At 51.2% G+C, this 22,351-nt stretch overlaps 1 protein-coding gene across 5 annotated transcripts in view; it reads right to left on the bottom strand.

The window, feature by feature from the left end:
* Positions 1-20,240, bottom strand: part of PLEKHG4 (pleckstrin homology and RhoGEF domain containing G4) — an 89,921-nt gene extending 69,681 nt beyond the window's left edge. For 2 of the 5 annotated variants that reach the window (XR_012652233.1, XM_075040452.1), the window contains exons 1-2: positions 19,617-20,240; positions 4,244-4,441 (exon numbers count right to left, since the gene is read on the bottom strand). Coding sequence is in view for 4 of the 5 variants with exons in the window: in XM_075040452.1 (XP_074896553.1) it covers positions 4,244-4,441; positions 19,617-19,619 (201 nt within the window). In the remaining variant the exon portion in view is untranslated. The remainder of the gene's footprint in view (positions 1-4,243; positions 4,442-19,616) is intronic. The other 3 variants (XM_075040455.1, XM_075040453.1, XM_075040454.1) reach the window with 2 other exon arrangements.
* Positions 20,241-22,351: the final 2,111 nt, after the last annotated feature.

Genomic DNA, 22,351 nt, shown 5'->3' with positions numbered 1-22,351 from the left:
GATGGAGACCAGCCAGTCCCTTTTCTTCGACATAGTCAATTCCATAGTCATGGCAGTTTTATTTCTGTTCACTCAGTGCAACTGCCTTGTTGTACCTACATGCTCTGTCACTAAACTGAATCTTACTTTAGTTTTCATTTGTTTGAAGGGTCATATTAGTATTACCTTTATATTCTAACCTTGAACTGAGAGTAGACCCACCTCCCTTTTTTTTGTCTTTCTATTAAGTTAGAATTAAAAAGCTCTACAGCCTAACACACAGTTGGTCGTACTTCCCTCAAAGGCACAAGGAGCTAAGCTTTGCATTCTTACATTCTTATGCTTTCTGATCTGCAAGACACAGATGCCTCTACCAGCCAGGTCCTTTCTTACACTACACAGCACGGTTCAGCAAACCAAGACCTCCTCTTGCAGCACACAGTTTGCACAAGTTGCTACTGGCTTCAGCAAGTCTCAGGCCGTACATACTTCACTGACTTTTCCATTAAGCCCAAGACTCACACAGCACCTCAGTCAATAGAGCTTTTATCTCCTAAAGAAGTGCCCAAGCCAAGTATTTTGTATATAAGGTTTTAAACAAAAACAATCTGCAGTTTTCCAGAAGACACTATACAATTGCACCCTCCACCACACCATATCAACCCCTCTTCTGCCATTAGAGTATATCCTAGTAGGTATATCAAGGCCATCTGTACCAAGGGCCTTCCAGGGGAAGACAAGGCAGACAAAAAAAAAAGATCAGTTCCCAAGCCATTATAAATAGTTTATATGACTGAAAAGTGAGAGACACAATCAGCAGTAGCACGAACATAAAGCTGAATTCCATCTGTACCTACCTGACACAGAGTTACTGTTAAAACCTGCATGCAGAGTAACCTATTTGGGCACCATTCACACATTAAGAAATCCAAAACCCAATCTCACCACTTACATGACCTGTCTGCCTACTGACTGACAGGTGAAGAAAACTCAGCAATAAAATTACCAAAACCATAATGCAGAATGCATTGAAGTTCCTGAAAAACCCTACAAAGCCACAGTCTAAACTGTAGCAAGAGCTAGAGTAACCATCCAAGCAGGAATGTAAGTCTTTCAATAGCCTAAACATTTCAGAGTTTTAGAACTTTAGAAGTGGAGCATCCTCATGTTGCTCCTGCTCCAAAAAGCACCTTCAAAGGGAAGATTACATGAAGAGGCTTATTTCAGTTGTTTTAACATTTCACTTTGAGGCTCAAGTATTTGCTCTTCCCGTGTCCAACCACTACCGAGCTAAACCAGGCATGTCAGAGGAATGCCAGGAACAGACTCTACACCCAGTGGTTGCAGCCAGGAATACAGCTGCCTCTGAGGAAAGAGATGGGCACCAATGACAAAGATGCTACAAAGGTGGTAGCTCCTAGAGCTATGGGGATGGCTGGGCTGGAACAGACCAACAGTCCATTTAGCTCAGGATGTCATCTGAAGGCCAGGGGCAAAACCTGGTTTCTTACTCTGTGCTAAGCAGAGACAGACCCCTTGGCACATCCCTCCACACACCCCTCTCCAGCCCCTGGGGATCACATACAGGCTACTGATTTTAACATGCCAGGCTGAAGCCTACGACCTTGTCTAACACTTCATGAAGCCACTTACACTTTTGTCACTGCAGAGGCTGAGAAAGAGATTTAGCACCCTCAAGATTTCCTACAGTAGCTATTCAGACAAGAGTTACTTTTTTCCCCACCGGAGGAAAAGCTCACATGGACCAGCTGAACTACAAACTAAGGAGGAAACACTGCTTTTGTTTAGACTCTCTAAAAGACAGACAAAACTGTTAAAAAAAAGTAACAAAAAATAGTCCTGTGATTTCAGACAGTGAAGACAACAGAAGGAGGTTTGGGGAAGAAAGAGTCCACAACAAATGAGAGAAATGACTTTCAGCAATAAAAATTCAAACAAGCAAACTTCTAAATAAAATATGGAATAGCCTGGGCCCACCTCTAAAGACAGTACAAGGTACCTAGAGCTTCCCTTGATCTCCCTGTATTGCCAATCTGAAAGTACAAAATCATGATTCAAGGCCAGAAAGGGTCACAAGGAGGAAAGGCTCAAAGCATCCAGCTGTGCTCTTTGAGAGGCCTGTGCCTGTACTCTGCCTCTTGCTGCCCACTCTCCCAGACATGTCACACTTCAACAAAAGCCCCCACAACCTAATGCTGAGCCCTGGACAGCCCTCACTGGAAGGCACCAGCCCTGCACCTTGTGGCTACTGGGCAGGCCAGGGAGTGCCAGGCAGGCCCCAAGCCCTCCCTCATTCCTGGGCCTGGGACAGGAGGGTGGCTTCAAGCATGGCTCCTGCCCCACACCACCTCCCTAAACAGTGCTGCATGTGTAGGACAGCCCCATCATACTGGATTCCCCCTCCAACAGGATGCCTCAGCCACCACCAGCCCCCTTGCCTCCATGTCACCTAGGCCCATGCTCCAGGCCAGCCTGGGGGGCTGCCAGCACCCTGAGCTCCTTCAGGGCCCACCACCCTCACTTCTCCCACCTCAGGGACCCCCGGGGCCCACCGCCCTCACCTCTCCCTCCTTAGGGACCCCCGGGGCCCACTGCCCTCACCTCTCCCTCCTCAGGGCCCACCACCTCAGCACCCCCTGCTCCGACAACCCCCAGCTCAGCCAAGGCCACCATGCCCATCAAGGCAGCCCCATGCTCCTATTGGCTGCCACAGCCTCGGCTGTCCTCCCATTGGCTGCTGGGCGGCACAAGACCCTCCCTGCCACCACACCCCTGTACCACAGGGGCCTCTGCCCTCAGGGCAGCCGTGGCCTGTGGTGGGTCCCTGCCCAGCCGCCCCCGGAGGGACAGCCCCCCCCTCAGTGCCCAGCAGACCCCCTTACTGGCACCCGGGTCGCCTGTTCACTGCCCTGAACACCTCCCCTTTGGGAGGGCAGCCATGTGGGCCCAGCTCCCTGCCTGCCACGGGGGGGCAGAGGGCTGCACCGAGCTGAGGGCTGCTTTCCTTCCCTCCCCTCCACCACCTCACCTGCCCAGGGTACTGCCGAGCGCTTGGAAGCTGCCGAGATCTCAGGGAGTGGGGAAATCACTACCTCGCCTCCTTTGGTGAGGGAGGTGGTTTGGGGAAAGCCGTGAAACGTCTTGCAGTAATTACCGGTTCATCCAAACTAAACGCCTTTTGTTTCTTTAAAGGGGAAAAACACACTACGCGCCATTGAATTATAAACTGCAGCTAGATATACTAATGGAATAACTCCTATTCGAGTGCTTAGGGTGAAAGAGAACAGCTCCCCAAAATCCTTATGCACAACCTTGTATCTTTTTGGGCTCACAAATATGCAGCTGGCACCAAGCAGGAAGCTGGTGACAATGCGGCAGGACAAACACTGCACCAAAACACTTGCAAGGTGACCAGCTCCCAGGGGCTATGTGGATCCATTGTACGTGATAGGTCTTTCCCCCCAGCATTTCACCTCCCTGAGACAAATGAGTAACTGACTATTTCAGCTTCTATTTAATATTTTTCCTCCTCCCAGAAGTCCCTTGCCCTCCATCATGAGGATTTCTATCAAAAGCCTGGCCACACACACCCTCTACGTTCTGAGACAAAAAGGCTAGAACGAACCCTAGCTTTAGGTTGTTGGGGTTGGTTGGGTTTTTTTCCATCTTGCAGACTTTGAGCCAAGTTTGTGATGGAGGTATTTGACTCATTGTTTCTAACATTTTAGACTCCCAACAGTAAAGCACGTTAATCTTGGACTCGTTCTGGCAGTAAATGTAACGTGACTCCTCGGGGCTACTGAGCTTTGCGACCGTTCCAGCAACCATCAAAGGGGAGACGGAGTTCTGGGAAAAACACCGACTGGCAGCATTTCGCCCTGCATGTCCTCCTGCCAGCAGCAGAGCCCAACAGCTTCATCCACAGGGCCGGGGAATGGCTGGGGTTAGAAGCCACCCGAGTCAGCCATACCCAGCAAATGCTCCACTAAACCGCTTCCTCTGAATCCCTTAAGCCTTCTGTTTGGTGTTCCTGGTTAGGAAGCTGAGGGCACCGCTCCACATCTGATCTCTGCACAGTTAAGCTTCAATAACAATTTCTCCACTGTTTCCTAATTGTCTGCCTGCCCTCCCACCTAAGCTGCCATACACACGCAAGCACTTTTTGCCAGCCGTTTTACATACGAGAGGAGAAAAAGCTCTCCAAGAAAGCCCTCGCAGGCCTTAGAAAGCATGATGTACTCACACAGGCATCCTGCTGAATGCACTGCAGGATGTGCTTGGCTGGAATCAGGAAGTCTATGAGGTAGCGCAGTCCATCCCCACGGTACGTCTTCTCCACCACATCAAAAACTTGGCACAGAACAGTGGCTGCGGTAGCCTCAAACGGAGGGTAGAGTGCTGATAACGTACTCTGAATGCAACCGTCCAGGGACTCCGAGTCCTGCCAAGAAAGAAAGCATTAGCAGTACCATGGCACAATACGCCCCAGTGCCCTCATGAGCCCTACACCCAGGAGCACAGCCATCTCCAAACGTAGGAAGAGAGAAGATCAAAGGAGCAAACTGCTGTCCTTTCTAGCTTCTTTTGGCACCACCAACTCCAGGTAAACACAAAAAAGCACTCCCAAAACGCGAGCAGAGTGCTCACAGAGTGCTGTGCACAGCGGCGAGATTTCCCAGCTTTTGCTTACGCAGCAAGTCCTTCTCCTGACTGCGCTGGGTGGGGCTGCTATTAAACCATTACCACAGCACGTGAGTGCGTGCAAGCGAGCGAGAGTTTCATGGGGTGGGCAGACGGCGGGTTCCATGTTTCGGATACCAAGGGCTGGAGATGCTGGCCAGCACTTGGGTACATTAAAGCCCAGTGTTAATATTCTTCAGTGGGCTAAGGGGAGTTGCAGGGACAACAGTTGGGCTGAAGCGCCTCAGCCTGCACAGGATAAGCTACTGGAGCTGTTTGGTACTGGGGAAAGCTGCTCACCAGTGCGATTCCTCATTATTCAAAGCTGTTTGCCTCTCATGAAAGGCTCACTCTGCGAGCCAGGAATTTTCTGCAGTGAGAGATGCCTCACAACAGGATCCGCAGACTGCGTCTGAACAGGGTGGCCTTTGGTGCCTGAGCACGTGCATCGATACATAGGATGCCCATTTCCTGTCCAGGGTTCAGAGGCAATGCCTTCCCTACTTTTCTAGCTTCTTTCTGGACAGCCTGCCAGCCAGAGCCTGCCTACAGTATCAGGACCAGTTCCAGTGCTAAAGGCCAAATTCTGATCTATTGCATGGGTGTAAGTCAAGAGAGCTTGCCAAAAACTAATAATAACAAAAATAAATCTGTACACATCTGGAGACAGGATCAGGAACCCTCCTTTCCCTTCTGTTTTAGAGGGGACCCTCTGGCTAGCTAACAGCCAGGGAGAGTGAGTTTTGCCACAAAACCAAATGAAAGTTTACTCAGGTGTCTGGCCAGATCCTCATCTGATCCAAATCCACCTCCCTTCACTAGAAACAAGAAAAGCATTTCAGCCGCTGGCCTACAGCCTCCTGCAGAACAGGAACAGCTGCATGGACATGCCTGAAAACATACCTCAGTCCCACAGCAAGATTGGGAGAGAAAGTTAAACAAAGCAGTGCCACAACAGCTTACACTGCCACCGGGGAACAGTAGGATGAAGGGGTCAGGAGGAAGCAAACCATTTTGCTTCTTCCACTCCAAGGGAGCACATGTTCATCACTCCAGATACTTTCACCGGTTTGAGAAAACGCAACAATCTCAGAGCAAGCCTGAACTGACCTGCAGCCAGAGCAGAGGTGATGCTCCTCACACAAGCCTTCCCATCTTTCGCAGCAAAACGATCTTTAAATTCCTCCTTTAGAGGGTGGGTATTTTAAGCACAATATAAACTCGCTGCTCTGTTGTAAAGCCTTCCTGTAGGACAGCCTGCGGGACTGCACAGGAGAGATTAGAACGCCCAGGCAATGCCTCCACAATCCCTGCCTGCACCAAGCTGGCAGAACGCGGGCGACAGGCAAACCACACACTGCCCATGGCACGGCACTGCTTCATTACTGTTTCTCCTGATGTCAGCAACAAGCAAGGCTAAATGGCAGCAGGCTCCTGAGGTGTTTGCAACTCTTCCAAGAGACCAGCTGCCTCCTGCAATACCCCTTAAGGTCAATGCAACCAGATAAACAGAGGTTAAGGAGCTATTTTTCATATTCTTAACCCAAGGACTCAAAAAGCAGGAGCCCTGTGTGCACACTTCCAAGCATTGAATGCTAGGACAAAGCATTTAACCCCAATCCTAAACGGGAGGAGAAGGCTGTTGTAAACAAGCTTCTTTCCACTTATAAAAGAAGAATATAAAATCTCAACTTTTATTCCATTGATTGAAATGAAAAGCCTGGAAGTTCCTAGGCACTTCCTTCTCTGCAGGAACAGGTCTTCAGAGAAAAATCTTCCACTAGATACTGTGCAGATCAAGAGAAAACTGCAAAGAGCTGACAGTCAGCCTGCTTTGTGCAGCAGCCTGGAGCTCTCTGCACATTTCCGGTCAAGACCATCCCCATGCAGGGTATGAGGGAAGAACTCATCAGCGTTCAGGAAATATAAAAGAAAGCAGACCAATACAAACTGCGGGATGAGTTGTACAGACCCAAGACAACAGCCTAAAGAAATGTTCCCTTTACATTGTAACCTGGACCTGCTAAAAAGGCATGGAGGGGGCTGTAGGGTAGGGAAACAGGTACCAAGCCCACCATGAAGCCTCTTACAATTGGACATATTGATAATATTGCTAAATATTGATATAACACACTGAACATTACACATCGTTCATCTCCCACGCTCTTGTTAAATGACAGAGAGAGGCCAAGTGCAGCCATCTGAAGGCAAACGCAGCTCCAGTAACCTCTGTCGACACCAACCTGTCCCAGAAAGTACCTGTGCCCTTGCCAGATAAAACTGGCCTTCAGACAGGTGCTCTCTGACCCAGCACCAGCCACCACAGAGAGCCCAGCCAAGTGCTTGGGTGCTATCACAGTAGCATTACTGCTGGTAACATTTGACAACAATTTCCCTATGATCCTCCACAGTCCACAAGTTCAAAATATCAATCAAAACCAGCTGGGGTTGGTTCTGTGCCACTTCTGCCCCCATACCCTGCTTGAGCAAAATTCTTTCAGATATCAAGCCTCCCCAAATGAAATTTGTTATGTTTACAATTGCAAATAAAACAAAGAAGTAAAAATATTTGCACGAGTCAGTGCATCACTCTACAGTTCTCACACCATTCCTGCTGCCTTAGCAAAACCTTCACAAGACAATTATTGGCACCAAATCAAAAATCCTTTATATGGTTAAAATAAACCAAGTTGTATATTATCCTTCCTTTAGTAAAATACAGAATAACCACAGCCTGTAGCCATTGCTAACTGTAGTTCAGTGCTAAGAGCACACTCCTTAGCACAGAGGCTTTCTCTCTCTCTGGCTGGACTACACCACAAAGCCATGATAACTGTGCAGGCTTTGAAGGGACAGAGAGAAGGTTTCAACCCCTACCATTTGGTATAAAGAGGAGATGTTTTCACCAATCTCTCTGCTAATTCCATATAAAAAGCCCCCAACATGGGAGCAAATTCATACATCCCATCATGCTGCATGTGACTGTAGCACCAGCATTCTTGGGCAGCTACAGAGCAAGGATGGATGCAGCCTCAAGTGTGCTGCAGATGAACACAGAGGCAACACTTGCTTTTCAGTGCTCCCACCACCCAGGGTGGTATTCTGGGGATAGGTCCTGCACAGGTGGCAGAGCCTCAGAAGTTACCTTGAAACACAGAGGGTGAAACATGGCACAGCTTGGAGCCTGCAAAAGCAGCAGATTTGCCTCTGATCACAGACTCATCAAACCAACTCACAATCCTAGGGATGGGGCTGCTTATTTGTCCTAATTAACTTCTCAGATTGCAGAGTAGCCTGAGGAAAGGGCCTCAGCAAGGGCTGCAAGAAGCTGGCTGCATGGTCCTGTTTACCGCTGGAGCACAGACGGCCAGCCTCACACATCTAGCCTGCAGGCAGCTATGAACCAGCTCAAGACAGCAAGAGAAGGGGATAGCATCCTGTGCTCCAGAGGCTGATAAACCTGAAGTCTAGAGCCCACCCTACCTACAAACCACACCCCTTACTTAAGCAGGCAATGCAACCCCCAGCAGGCAGGAGGAAAAACCTCTGCGACCCAGGATGGGGGGACAGCTTCTGGAGAGGAGGAGAACAAGCTAAACCCAGCAAGAATCCAAGGAGAGGGCACTCCTGCCCTGGCAGGCTTCCACTTTAGCCAGCCTATAGCAGCTCCCAAGAGCTGGCAGAGCCCAGCACAGGAGCCTCCTGGAGAAAGCAGCCTCCTTCAGGGACTGCAAATTTCAGGCTTCTCTGTCTCCAACAGTATTGCCACATACCCCTCACGGGAAAGGTCCTGGACACTTGCTCCTTTTCAGCCACCCAGCACAAAGGCAAACAGGAGTGCTTTCCAACCAAGCCAGAGAGTATCTCCCCAAGCAAAATGTGTCTTGGGACTCAAATGCTTCTTTGTCAATAGCATGGGAGGACCTATGAACTCCAGCTCCCTGCCATCACTCTGCAACAAGCTCACCACACCTCCCAAAAGAAAAACATGCTTTTAAAATAACTCCTCTATAAATCAAGGTGCTAAATAAAGCCCAGGTTAAGGTCACGTCCGGCCATACCGGCTTTCACTGCTCCTCAGCTGGGAGCCGGCTGCCGGTGCAGGGGCTGGAGCACACAGCAAGGGAAGAGGAAAGAGGCATGTGGGGACAGGCTGGACTCTGTGGGCAGAGCTGTATGATGGGAACAACCCAGCGTGGTTCCACCAGGGAGGGCTGGGGAGAAGGGAAAGCCCAGGAGGGTTTCACACCTGGCAGAGAGCTTGGGTCAGAATGGGGGCAGAAATGAGTGGGGTGCCACCCCGCTGATATAACAGGAGCCACAGATGCTGTGAAATGAATAAAGGGATAAAGACTGCTGCAGCAAAGCTCTGCTGCTCAGCCCTAAGAGCCTCTCTTCCCATCACAAACTGCAGCAAGAACCAGGACTCAGCAAGAGATGAGGTTGCAAGTGCCTGGGCAGAAGCCCCAGGCCAGGACTAACAAGTAGGCAGCAGGAAGAGGAGCCCAGAATCAGTTACAACCCTGCTCAGGGGACATGCATACCTCTCCTGGTGCAAGCGGCTGCTGCAGGATGGGAGAGGAGCCTGTCAAGAGGCATCTGGAGTAACCAGGAGCTTCTTGGGCTTTTCTAGATACACCGATTGAATTTTCGGCCTACATTTGTGGGCACAGAGAGAGCTACATAGCAACTCCAGCCACTGGGAACTCCTGCCATGCTACATTTCTTTCTGACTCAGGAGTCAGCTTCTTTCTCTTTGGGACCTGCTGCTCACCAATTAAGTCTGAACCCTGCAGAGCCTCCTACGCATTTGGAGAAAAAGAAGTCAGCCTGTGCGGGGAGCAGAGAGAAGATCCCCAGGGCTACACACCTTGCGCAGCATCAGAATACCTGCACTCTCCCAGCAAGTGCCTGGGACAACAATCCAAGTGGCTCAGGACAACGCAAGTTGGTGCAGGGAAGGGCTGCAATGCTGCTGGACTCACCTGGGCCCACAAAGCCTTGGCAGCATTTTCCCTACAACTCACCCAAGCACCTTGCTAAGAAGTCAGTGTCTTGCTCAAGAATTTTGTCTACAGAACACCAAGTCTTGGTCAAGAAGGACGTGAAGAGGCACAGATCTTCATTGCTGACAGCCCAGATACTGTCTGAAGACTCCTGCAAAACATCAGTATGGTGAGACCAGACTAACTGTTTGGCTAATCCATGACTTACGGCAGACAACGCTCCTTTGTAGCGGGCTGGACTGGCCGATGTAATGTGCTGAGGATTCATCTTGTGGCAGGAATTTAACTAAAGGATCTGCAGCTCTGCTCTGAGAAACCTAGACCTCCATCTGAGCAGCCAAAGAATGAAACTACATATCCCAATGTGCCCCAGTTAAATCCAGTGATTGCTGTGGCTTGGCAGAGCAAGGAGCATAGCTGGGTGGTGGAGCAGAGCTCAGAGAGGCTGCGAGCACAGTGAACAGTGCCTATGGTACGCCCAGCTCTGACTCACTGAGCGTCTCGGCTCCCACTCAGCAGGGAGGCTTTGCCAAGAGCTCCCACAACTTTGCCCTCCTTCTGCCGGCTGCCCGGAGCCTGGCCACGTCCTGCACGCACTTACTTTCTCCCCTCTTGCCCAGGTACCAACAGACAGTGTGAAAGCAGGACAGAGGAGACCAGAGCCTGCAAAGATGAGGGGAAGACATGACCCAACCCTCCTACACCCCAGAACTGGAAAGCAGAAATAACAGCAAAACTAGGAAGAGGCAGAGCTCCAAGCATCGCAGCGCAGCGCCTGCCCGTGGCCCCCAGCCAGCTTTGGGACTGGGGGAAAAGGAGCACACAGCAGGCGCTGAGCAGGGCTGGGTTAGCTGGTCCCTCCACCAGCAAAGGCTGCTGTGCTGCGCCGTTTGGCTAGGGCTGCTCAGCTCTCAGCTGACGTGAGAAACCTCATTTCCAGTAAAAACAGACCTCTGGGCTTTCCACAAAGCCTTTCCACTTTCTGACACAAAGCTGAAAGCCAGGCCACTTTGCCTTTAAAAACAAGATGTTTCTCCGTTCAAAAAGGTCTCTGGCTAAAAACAAGGCTTGTTTTTCTGACAAAATTTGAGATTTCCCACTTCATTTCTGCAGGGAGGAGAACCCTCCCAGCCCCATTTCCTGAGCCGCTCTAATCACAGCGGCAATGAGTTCAAGAGAGAAAAATCTTCCCAGAGCAAGTGCCAGCTCCCCCCTCTGCTGTGCACTCCAAGGCTCAGGGGGAGGCTGGGAGGAGGGCACTTGCCTTCAGCACCCAGCCTGTCTTTGGATATTTTCACTAAAATAATGTACTATTAAGTGGTGCAGCTATAGAGGTAGGTATTTCCACTGCTGTAATTACACAGCCTTCCTGTGAGATAACCAGGAACGGCTCTACCTGCTTTTTGGGCTATTGTTTTAGGCTTTTCAGGGAGAAAAGCACAGCACCCAGTTCCACTTGGGAGGAAAATGTTTGCAGTCTCACCCAGACCAGCTTCGCTCGTAGGCTGTACCTCCAAGAGCAATCTGCCTTCTGCATGCCACCATGGGATCCCTTGTGCGGGGTATGGCTGTAGCCCGGCTCAGCTCCCCTGCCGCTGGGGCAGGCAGGATAGTTCCACAGCCTGTAGATAAACTAGCTCCTACAGCCTTGCAGGGAGTGGTGCTCCGCAGACAGAGCTCAGAGAATCATTTCCAGATGCCTCCCTCTGTTCCCCCAGCCCTTCTCTGGGTTGACACGGCTGCAGCAGCCAAAGCAGCTCCTACTGGGCAGCGCGCGGGATTATCATTCCAGGCACTGCAGGAAAACAAGCGCTTGGAAGCGATTAACTCATGATCTCTCATTTAATTAAACAAAAGGAAAAATGATGTATTTGCTTTTCGGCTCTGAGGTCCCGCTTCTGCGCATGCTGTAGGTCTGGGCGTGTTCAGCTGGTGAAAGGCAGGCCCAAAGCTAAGCGATCACCCCGCCAGCCCAGGGCTGGTTTGTTTTCACTCAAGGGGGTCATCCCAGATTGCTTTGAAAGCAAAGCGTGACCTCCTGCGAGCCTCGAGCTTTGGAGCTAGTGCACAGCTATATCAATGCTGTCCTCATGCCAGGGCAAAATGCAGGCAGTATTAGAGGGTAGAGGCAACCTGGTACAGGCAGCCACGTCCGTGGCTCTGTACCATGCTTCAGGTGGCCAAACATGGACGCTGGCATATGGCAACAGGACCAGCAACAGTCACTTGAGCCTGATCCCCTGCCTGAGACCCCTGCAGCCCAGCAGGATGGTCAACAGGTCTGATACAGCAACGCAAGAAGCAAACCTGCTCTTAGCATATCCTAACCCCAATATTCATCCTTGCCAAAGACATATCCTGGTGCAGCCCTTCAGAGAGCAAAGCCCATGCACCTGGAGAAGCAGGGCCTTCCCCAGCCCTCCACTTATACATGCCCCCAAGGGAAGCTAGATGCATGCAGCAGCTTGCACAGCAAGCTTTCTGCTGTTTGACCATCGCCTGACCTGGCTGAGGAGCCAGCCTGACCAAACATGGCTCCCTGAAGGAAATGGCATCACGTGCAATCGGGCATAGCAGTCCAGCACCTCTTCCCACCAGAGCTCTCTATTCACGTTACTCCTCTCTACCCTTTCCTTTATGTTTTCATACTCCAGCTTCTCTGGAGCAGGGCCTATGCCTTTCTCCTTTGTCTGTGCAACACCCAACACATCAGAAAAGCTGCTGACAACTGCTGAACAGGTTAGAGAGGCCAAACTGGGGATGAAACACTCACCCACAATCCAGGAAAGTCACTTTGTAGCCAGAGAGGAGCAGAACTGGGAAATGGAGCTAAGCCTTTCCTCACAGGGACGTGTCCCACTCGTAACTGAGCTCTCGATCAACTGAGCAGAAAGTAGGTCCTATCCAGAGCAGGGAATGAGACCCTGCTCCCAAAGGCCCGTTACTTTCTATTAGCAACAGATCAGGCAGATGATATCGGTGTTTAGAGGGCATGTGAGAGAAGAGACCAAAGCCCTGTCCTTAAACAGACATCTTCCAGCTGAAACGAGGGCCTGCAAGTGGCTGAGAAGAGCTGTGTATAAAACACCATCCTACAGCTGGAGACCAGCTTATTTTGGTTTAGTTTAATCAAAGGATTAAGTCCTTAATCTGAAATAACTGTCTAAGCACAGATTTTTTTAAAATATCATTGGCATAGATCTAACCATGCAATTAATTAACAAAGCTGTACTCAGTGTGACGCAAAGCTCTGGACACTTTTAAAACACCCGTCCCAGCAACAGACCCATGCTGGAAGAGTGTAAGCATGTGGCAGCTGTGGTTTCATTGCCCAATGTTAGCTACATATGCCTCCCTGAGACCCCCCCATGGCAGAGCTGCACCTCTCTTCTCTCCCACCACCAGACTGCGTGGGCTGCCCTGGCTTGGGCACCAACAGTCTGGCCATGGCACCATATGCCATGGTTCAGCCAGGGATCTCCACATTCAAAGTGTCACACTCCTACAACAGGCCCAGATGAGGCTTGCTAAATGCTCTTAGATATCACAGACAGAGTCAAGAATGTCCCAGGCCACTTCTACACAAGACAAGTCCTGGGACATTACAGCAGACTCCCTTTCTTTACAGGGCTCTTCTAGGAAATGCACTAAAAATCTTTCTCTCTGCTACCCAAGAGAATTGCTTGATCTCATTCATCTTCTTATTAGTTACAGTATTTGCTCCACTCTCAACTTCAGGCATTGGCATCCATCTGGCAAACCAACCCGAGCAGTAGCATCTTGTACCCTTTACCATTTGTGCTTAACACCTACCAAATAACAGGACACTCTAGGGAAATGAAAGACTTGTTTGTACCAGCCTGCTATAAAATACCCTCAATAAGTTCTTAGCCAAACAGGTCAGCTCATTTTAACACCTTTGAGTCAGAGGCATTAAGCCATAGCCAACACCTTGTGTTCAGACACCCATCTGGGGGCATCTTACAACAGATGGGCAGCCTCCTGTGCTCAAAGAGAAAATGATAATCCTTCAGCAGGACAGCTGATGAGTGCCAGAAACGATATTCACAGGATCAGCATTTAGATTATTACTTATGTGCCAGCATTGCACGCGTTCTGCATGTTCAGCTCATGTTCAGATCTCACCCCTTCCTCTGCAAGGTGCATGAGCTGCTGGACAGACTGCCACGGGGACTGGTGGGTTCTCCATGTCTTGCAGCCTCCATAATTGAGGGTGGATGCCACTAAGAAAAGGTCATGTTTTCGTTAAAGAGCTCCCAGCCTCAGTGTGGGAGCTAGGTAACACTCCATGGTCCCAGCATCCCGTAACAGATGAGCCATAGTTCCTGTTGGCCTTAAACATGCTGTATTACCATGTGCTCATGAAATACAAGTCCTGCTATGTCAGGGGACAGAAACTGCTCTGAAGCCAAGCGGCAACTCCAGGAGGGGCTGGCTGATCGCATGAGAAAACAATAAGTGTGCAAGGACCTTCCTTGAAGGACCGCATCCCCACACACCTTTGATATGAGAAAGCAGCTGCCAACAGCAATCAGATGCCACCTCTGAGGAAGAGGCTGTGACGAAGGATCAGCCAGAAGGACAGAGCAGGCAGCCCAGAGATGGCCATGGTTATGCCAGCTCAGCCCTGGGTCACTGCAAGAAGCATCGGTCTATGCCACACAGGGAAAAGTACTCCTGGGCAGAGGGACCCAGATTTGCTCCAAGACTCTCTGACCTCACTGGGGAACAGAAACACATGTGCTCAAGCTCTCCTGCCCCTGAGCAGCCAAGCCTGGGACTTAGAGTCGAATGAAAACATTTCCCCTATATTCAGATACAGCGCTAAATGCATGCCTCCAGGAAAGCTAAGTAACTCAGTCATAAATTCAGTGCATTGCTTTTACTAAACTCCTGAGTTAGAAAGGAGTAAACACAGGCTTTTAAAGTTACTCTCTTTATAGCTTTTTTTAAAAACAGAAAACAGTCTCACGTGTCCCATTATTTCCATACATATCAAAGGAGGGTGGAGATTTAACTAGAGATTTCTAAAAGACATCTTTGTGCATAGAAGGGATGTATGCCAAAACGTGGGTGGTTATAAGCCCAAACACAAAGGAGAATACATCCACAGGCATTTTTCCCCTTGATCCATTAACGGGTCTGCATACCAGCCTCCCGAGCATATGAGAAGGACCTTGTTCAAAAGGTAAATGTATTCAGAAAGATGACAACAGACAGCAAATAATCCACATCCTTTAACCATGTTGGAGGCTCAGCAGCACTAGGTTTTTGTTGGGAGCCACTGAAATTTGACAGGCAGCCTGAGGGAAAGTATCCTCCTGAAGGAACCTGCTCAGGAAACCTCACAGCTCTGTCTCCTGCAAACACTGCCACACCTAACGCAGGCTGCAAAGCTCAAGGTGGACACCTAGCTCAGATCAGCAGAACTCCTGCAGCTTTTCTTTGCACCACGCAAACCACCAGCCAGCCACAGCATCGTGTCCCATTGGGGGTAACCATAAGGCCCCATGGAGGCTCCCCTCTACCGCATCCACCAATGTCGAGGAGGAGCACATGGAAGTCTTCATCTGGTACCCATTTCTCTTCAGCTGAGCCATTTGATTCCATTCAAATCAATAGCTGGTTGCACCAGCTGGAGCAAGGGTTCATCCTGGGCATCCCAGCCTGATGGCAGGATGGTAAATTTGAGCAGAAAGACAGACTTTCAGATTCATTCTGTGCTGCTTTGATCTTGGAAGTTTCAGCTTGGTGTCCAGTGATGCAAAAAATGGGATACGTATGAAACCAGCCAGGAGCACTTACCACAAGAAAGGCCCCATTTTTTTGTTCTTTTTTTAATGAAAGGCTAGGCCAGCCAACAGAGATGAGGCACTCTGTGCGGCAGAGAGGTATTAGCACAGTCAAGCCTGCAGAGTCAACAAGGGCACGTCCATTCACTTCTCCGATTTGCAACCCAGGTATCATGAGTGGTGTAGAAAGCACAGAGCATCCCACCACCAGAAGTGGGCAGCTTACCCTAGCAGGCTATCCTTGCTTTTTATTGCTCTTCAGTCAGCAACACATACCATCCTGCTGCCTCTACTCACTTCTTCAGACCTTGGCTATGTTGAGCTCTGCAGGACAGGAACAGGGGGTTCCCTCATGGGTAGAGAGCCAGGAATAGGAACAAAAGGTGCTCTGATATTGAGTGCCCATAGGTAGGTTGAGTTTATAGCTTCTGCAGAAGACACTTTGACTGTTTTAACAGGGATTTTTCAGCACTTCGGTATTAAAGGGGTCTGTAGCCCCTGTGTCTGTGACTTCCACCCACACTCAGCACCAATACTCAGGTTTAGGCCGTGCCCACAGCCTGTAGGATGGTTTAGTTTTGCACAGATCTGTTTTAGACAGGGTTATGTTTGAGGTGAAGCTACAAGATTAGGCTCCGGGAGCTGAGCAGCTGTGACTGTGCTATAGTATTTAGAAGCAGACATGCTGGCTGGCTATCTTTTCTGAAGCAGCCAGCAGCAAGATGCTCACAAGGCTCTCAAGTTATGATCTCTTTTGCTAGCCAGGTATGCCCTCAGAGCTGACTGCACATGCAGGTAGATGGCCAGCAGCATGACGAGAGGTGGTTATGCTACAGGATGCTGATTTTCAGAAAATAAGCACCATCACTTAGCATACAGTCCTCCTTGGACACCTGCAGCCTCTCACCATAAACACTTCCTGTTTTGCATTCCTACCTGGTACTAGAATGCATTTGGTGATTGCTCAGCAGAGATACATGGATGCAGCTGGCCTGTCACCTGCATATAGCCATTATTTTTATTGTGAAAATGAAGAGCATGATCACCTGCCCAGTGTTTTTGGAAGGAAGCTGGGCAAAATGCACAAGTTGTCATCCTTGTTACCCCAGAGAAGATGCTTTCAGACCACTTCCATGTGCTCAGGATTACATCTCTGGGCTTTGTCTGTGTTCCAGCATCTTGCTCGTGGCTTTGGCACAGAAATAAAGAAAGAAGATTCCCAATGCTTAAAGCTCTTTGTGATTCCCAGACTCATTTCCTTCCCACCCCTGGAGAAGACATAACCAAAGGATGAAGGAAAGACTGTATTTTCTGCTGAAACCCATCCTCTCTCCTGCCAGCACAGAGGTGCCACTTGAACTTCTCTGCAGGAAGACACCAGCATTTGCACATCTTGTGATACACACAGTTTCTGCTTTACATGTCTGCGTCATGACTGGAGACTTGGAGCATGCCACCACATGGGAGGAGTAGCCCAGGCAAGTCCAAGGCGCACAGTTGCAGGAGCCTTGCTGAATTCACATGCTGAGTCCACAGTGCCCCAGCTACCATTGAAGAGCAGCAGCAATCACCCTAGCAAGGGTGGAAAAGCAGCCCTGGGCTCCCTGGCCAGCTGCTGCAGCTTGAGGAATTTCCTGGAGAGGAAGCTGTCCCTCACAATGTGGGAACAGAGGCGGGGAACTAGACCTCCGCACCATGGAGAAGCAGGGCTACTGCTTGCTTTGCCTCCAACCAACCCACCCAAGAGCACAGGGTTGTGCACCTGCTTGGGTGGAAACTATTCCTCAAGCGGGGTGCTGTATTGGGTTTGTGTGGTGGGGTACCCAATACAGGTGCACTGTGGTCCAGCCATACACCCTGACCGTCTCCTGTACCCCATCCAGCAGCAGGCACCAGGCATGGTGAAACCCACTCCCTCTCCCATGAAGGAGAAATCCCTACCAGGGAGTGAGGGCAGATCCTCAGCTGTGAAAGCCACAGTGGGACAAGCAGAGTAGACAGAGCCCTGTCAGGCTCCTGCCTTGCTCACACCATGGGGCTTTCACAGCTGCAAGTCAGTTCTAGTGGAAGTGGGCTACTTCAGCCTAAGGCATCTTACACATTTGGTGTTTTAGGCATCCTCCACCACATCATCCCTAACACTGAAACATGACAGACACCCCTTGAAGAGGAATCACCTGCCTCACGCAGAACAGGGCAGCCAGCAGCTGCACAGTGCCAGACCTCCATCAGGAGCCAAGCCTTAGAGTCCTGTGGACTGCCAGTAGCCATGGGGAAGCCTCATGCAGGCCAACAGACTCTGTTGACTCTTGTCATTCAACAAGAATGACCCACATTCACTTAGATCCAAATCTGTTGCCTGCAGGGTTTGGTTGATTCACCAGGACACCAAAACTCAAGTCAAACAGAACAGCTTGGAGCTACAGTCACAACTTGGCCGCTCACAGATCACACCTCCTGAACTCTCTACCATGGCATTAGGAACGGACACCTGCAACAGATCGCAGGTGTCCACAGTGTGGCCAGCACCCAGTGCTGGGTCTGTGGCAACTTGGCCTCTGGTTCCTGCTCCTTGCAGCCACCAAGCCTGAACTCAGTACTGAGAGGCACATGATCCCTCCTCAGCAGTGATGCATGGTCCCTGCCCCCCCACAACCCACTGTGGCACCTTGACTGGCCACGGCACTGCTCTGCGCAAAGGCCCCTGCTTCAGACAGCTTTTGCATCACACATTAGAACAAGGTGAAGGACCTGAACTGGGATGAAGCACTTGGGAATCAGAAAGTCACCTCTGGTTTGCAGGAGCAGAGTAGCAGCAGCCAGTCTCTGCCTCAGGCCTCCCAGAGCAGAGATCACAAGTGCTGCTCCAGCCCCTATGGCAAAATGCAGCCCATAGGGCTGCAGGGGATGGCACCCACCCTGCACAGCCCCAAACAGTGCTCTCGTTTGATTTCAACTTCATACAATAACCAGCATAGACCAGAAATTGCCAGGAACATACTAGGCATAGGGTGAGGGGAAAGAGGTCTCCTGACTGGGGTAGAGAAGTGGAAGAAGTGAGATGCCTGCAGGCCTCCACAGCAAGATAGGAGAGGAGAGCACACCACAGCTCTGACATGGCCACGTGAGGGTACAGGGAGCCATGGGGTCCTTGGCAGAGGAGCTGGAGGGTGGCAAAGGGAAGAGACATGGGTCCATGAGCTTAGCTCAGGTTGCAGAAGCCAAAAGTTGGGCAAGTCATCCTTCAATGAAAGCCAAGCTTCTCCAAGCCCAGAAGCTGAATTTTTAAGAAAACACAAGTCACTGCCAGGCACAGCAGCAATGCAAGCTGCTTGTTCCCCCCTCGGACTTTGTTCCCTCTGCTGGAGAAGCAGCCCATGACACAGCAGGACATGTCCAAGAGATTTAGGGCTGCTGAGCACATGGATCACAGCCTGAGCCCAGGAACAAACCATCAGAAGCCAGACTGGTGCTCACTGGGTGCCACAGGGCTAACAAACCCTCCAACCTCTGCCACCCCAGGGCTGGGCACCTCTGTTTGCAGGGTGGCACCACACCCAGGGAGATGGGGTGCTCTGCTCCCATCTCTCCCCTCCCCAAACAAGGATCCACACATGCAGAACTTGACACTGAAAGGGAAGGATCCCTGTCCAGCTTCAGGGGTTTCTCTGAACTCCTGGATGCCCACCCTGGGCAGAAGAAAAGAAGCCAATGCTCTCCCCTTCCCCAGGCTCTGCAAGGGGGCAGTGCCCACAGCCCCGGAGCAGGACTGGCAAAGAGCAAGGGCAGGAGGAGAGCCCAGCATCCAGGCAGCCCAAAAGACAGGGCCCTGCCTGACCTGCCCCATCCCAGCTCCTCAGTCCAGGACTGTACTCCAATAGGCACCTCGCGGGGAGTCAGTGCCAACAGGAGACCCGTGTCCCTGCAGCCACCGTCCAGGGCTGGCACCCCAGAGTACAGCGTGCCATCCGAGTAACGGGAAGTGCCAGAAGAGCCGTTTCCCACTCCTGGCATTAGCACCGTGCACTGGCTCCAGGCAGGCTGCCCCAATAGCAGCTCCATCCCGCGCAGCCCTGCTCGTGCCCAGGGCAAGAGCCCTTCGCAGAGATTTCCTTACCATGTTGCCGGACTCCTTTATTCCCCCTCACTTCCAAAGGGAGTGTTTTTTCTCTTTTTCCTCCATGTGTGCGACGGGGCGTCTCCTTTCCCCTCCGACGTGAACCACCAAAGCACTTTGAGTTCTGGACTGTAATCCAAGCCCTCACCGCCCCCAGCACAGCTCCAACTAATCTAACTCATGACACTACCAGGGCTAAGCAGGGGACCTTGAAGGTTTCTCTGACAGCCAACTCCAGCGCTAGACGGCGGAGGGGCATAGCGAGTGCAGGGTGCTGCATTCCCCAGCCCTGCAGGGACCTTACGGACACAGGCAGAGCCAGCAACACTCACAGGCTGCTTGTTACGGCATCGCTACTATCTGCGTCCCTCAGATCACGCCTGGCCCCCGCACAGACCTGCTTAATGCAGATGCTTCGTGGCAGGGAGCTGCCTTCGCCCGGGAAGATCTGAATAGCTGCTAGAGGAGAACAAGCTCACAGCAGGCATCCCGAGAAGGTCTCCAGCTTCCCAAAGAGGTTTCCAGCAAAATCCTCCCCCCACCTCCTCTCAGCTTGCTTCTCTCTAAGTCCGGGGAAGTTCCTCCACTCCACGAGATCCTGAGGCAGCGCTGCACGTTAAGCAAAATGCCGAGAAATACAAAAAGAGTGCTCCAAAATACTGTTTTTCTAACTTCTAGAAGGAAAGCAGAGAGGCAGTGACCGCTTCAGGCAACAGCAACAAACTGCATTGGTATCAGGCGAGAGAGATGTGGAGACCTCACCCCCTCCCAAAGGAGGAAGTAATTTAACATGGCAAGTTTCTCCACCCCTCCATTAATTGTTTAAGATGGCCAGGGGCCAAAATACTGCCCGAGCAGTGGGAGCAGTGGGGAAGGTCACCGAACAGGCAGGCAGCAGCCTACAGAAGTGACAACGGGAAAGGGCAGAGCCACAGAGGCGGAGAGGGAGGGGAGAGGCAGGTGCCGCAGGGCATCCCAGGATCTGCTGACACACAAAGGCTTTGTGTAACGGGAAATGGGGCGGGAAGTGACACACAGGCAAAGCCTCAGAGCCCTGGACATGAGGTGCAGGGCCTGGCAGCAGGGCTTGGGACCAGGAGCTGCCTCTCTAGCCTTGGCCGAGCAGCATGTGGTCTTGGCAGCCTCGGTGGGGACTGACCCTCCACCAAGAAAGGCCACGGTGCTGGTACCTGGCTGTCCCTGCTTCTGGGAGAGGTCACACAAACCAATTCATCCCACGAGGAAGGGTGACTCAGGCAGGACATGTGGACCTACAGCAGGAGGGAAGACATCCCTCGCATAGACAAGCTCAGTAGAGAAGCACAGGGTACTTGCCTGCTGAAGCTGGAGCAACGGCTACCAAACGTTTCCACCACCTTGGCTCAAGGGACAGGACCCCACAGCTTTCCCAAGCCCTGCTCCACAGGGCCAGCAGCAGAGCCCACACAGGCTGGTTCAGCTCAAGAACACCTTCAGATAACTCCCCTCCCGGGGAGGACTACCAACAGTTGGCCCTAAACCCCACCACACATGATGGCCTCATGCCATGCCTTCAGACATAACCAGCAAACATGGGTTCAAGCAGTCCCAAAGCCAACCATTCAATACACCAGCTGCTCGATGTGCTGTTGCATTTTGTATGGGCAGCAAGGATAGATGACAGTCCCTGCAGGGTTGCAGTTTGCTTTCCTGAAGCAGAAAGAGATGTGCTCCTAAAAGGGGATGCAACACGGACAGTGGACCAGAGCTGAGCAGCTGCCTCACTGTTCAGTGCTTGTCTTTCAAACATCCCTTGCTTGCAGAGGCTCCCCCACAGCCTCTAACAGCTAGTCACCTTCTCCCTAAAGCACAGTGCTGTCTGCAGTGCACCATAGCAGTGAGGACCTCCAGCCCATGTCAGGTGAGATCAGCGGATAATCCCAAGCTGGGTGAAGGAGAGCATCCCTGCCAATGCAAAGGGTATTAACCCAGCACAGGCACTACCTAGTTGTTGTCATCCACAGTAACTAAAGGAATTTGTGATCTTGTCTGTGGATGCAGAAGAGCCTTCCTTTCCCCCTCATATTCACAGCAGGAGGATGAGGAACCTGGCATGCTTCCCCAGCAGAGCCTCCAACCAGACTTCACCATCTACACAAGGCTAAGTTTTCAAAGTATCTTTGCTCTTTACCTGTTCCCCAAACACATCTCCCACCCAGCCCACAAACATGGCCACACCTTTGCAACATCCTCCTATGGATGCCGGGAGCCTCTCTATGGACTGCCCCACCTCCAAGAAAGGGAGCACAGAGAGCAATGTCCCTCCAGTGCACACATAGCACGGAGCTGGCCGTGACAAACCTTGTGCTATCAGAGGTGCTGAGCTATTTCTGTTGGAGGCAGGGCCCCCAGCACAGAGTGAAAGGAGGTAGTAAAGATCCACCATGCCTCTCATGCCCAGATGTTTTATGGAAATCTCCTTGCTGTTTCTCCAACTGCAACAATACATGGAGGTGTCCTTTCAGGAGGCCATGGCTGCCCAGGGCTAACCCAACTCCTTGCACATGACTATGCTTATCCAGCAAAAAAGTCTCTGCAAATACCTTGGGGTCTGCAGGGGGACCAGCCTCTGAGCAGAGATCGGAAGCCTCCAAGCAGTCTGGCTGCCAGCAGCCTAGGTACCAAGACTGGGCTCTTCAGGGCTACTCCAGCAGTGGGCCAAAGCCCCCAACAGTTGTATAAAGCCTGTTGGAAAG

This window comes from Buteo buteo, chromosome 11, assembly GCF_964188355.1.
Source record: "Buteo buteo chromosome 11, bButBut1.hap1.1, whole genome shotgun sequence".
NCBI lineage: Eukaryota > Metazoa > Chordata > Aves > Accipitriformes > Accipitridae > Buteo > Buteo buteo.
Note: the sequence above shows the minus strand (reverse complement) of the source record. Positions and strands in the feature narration are given on the sequence as shown.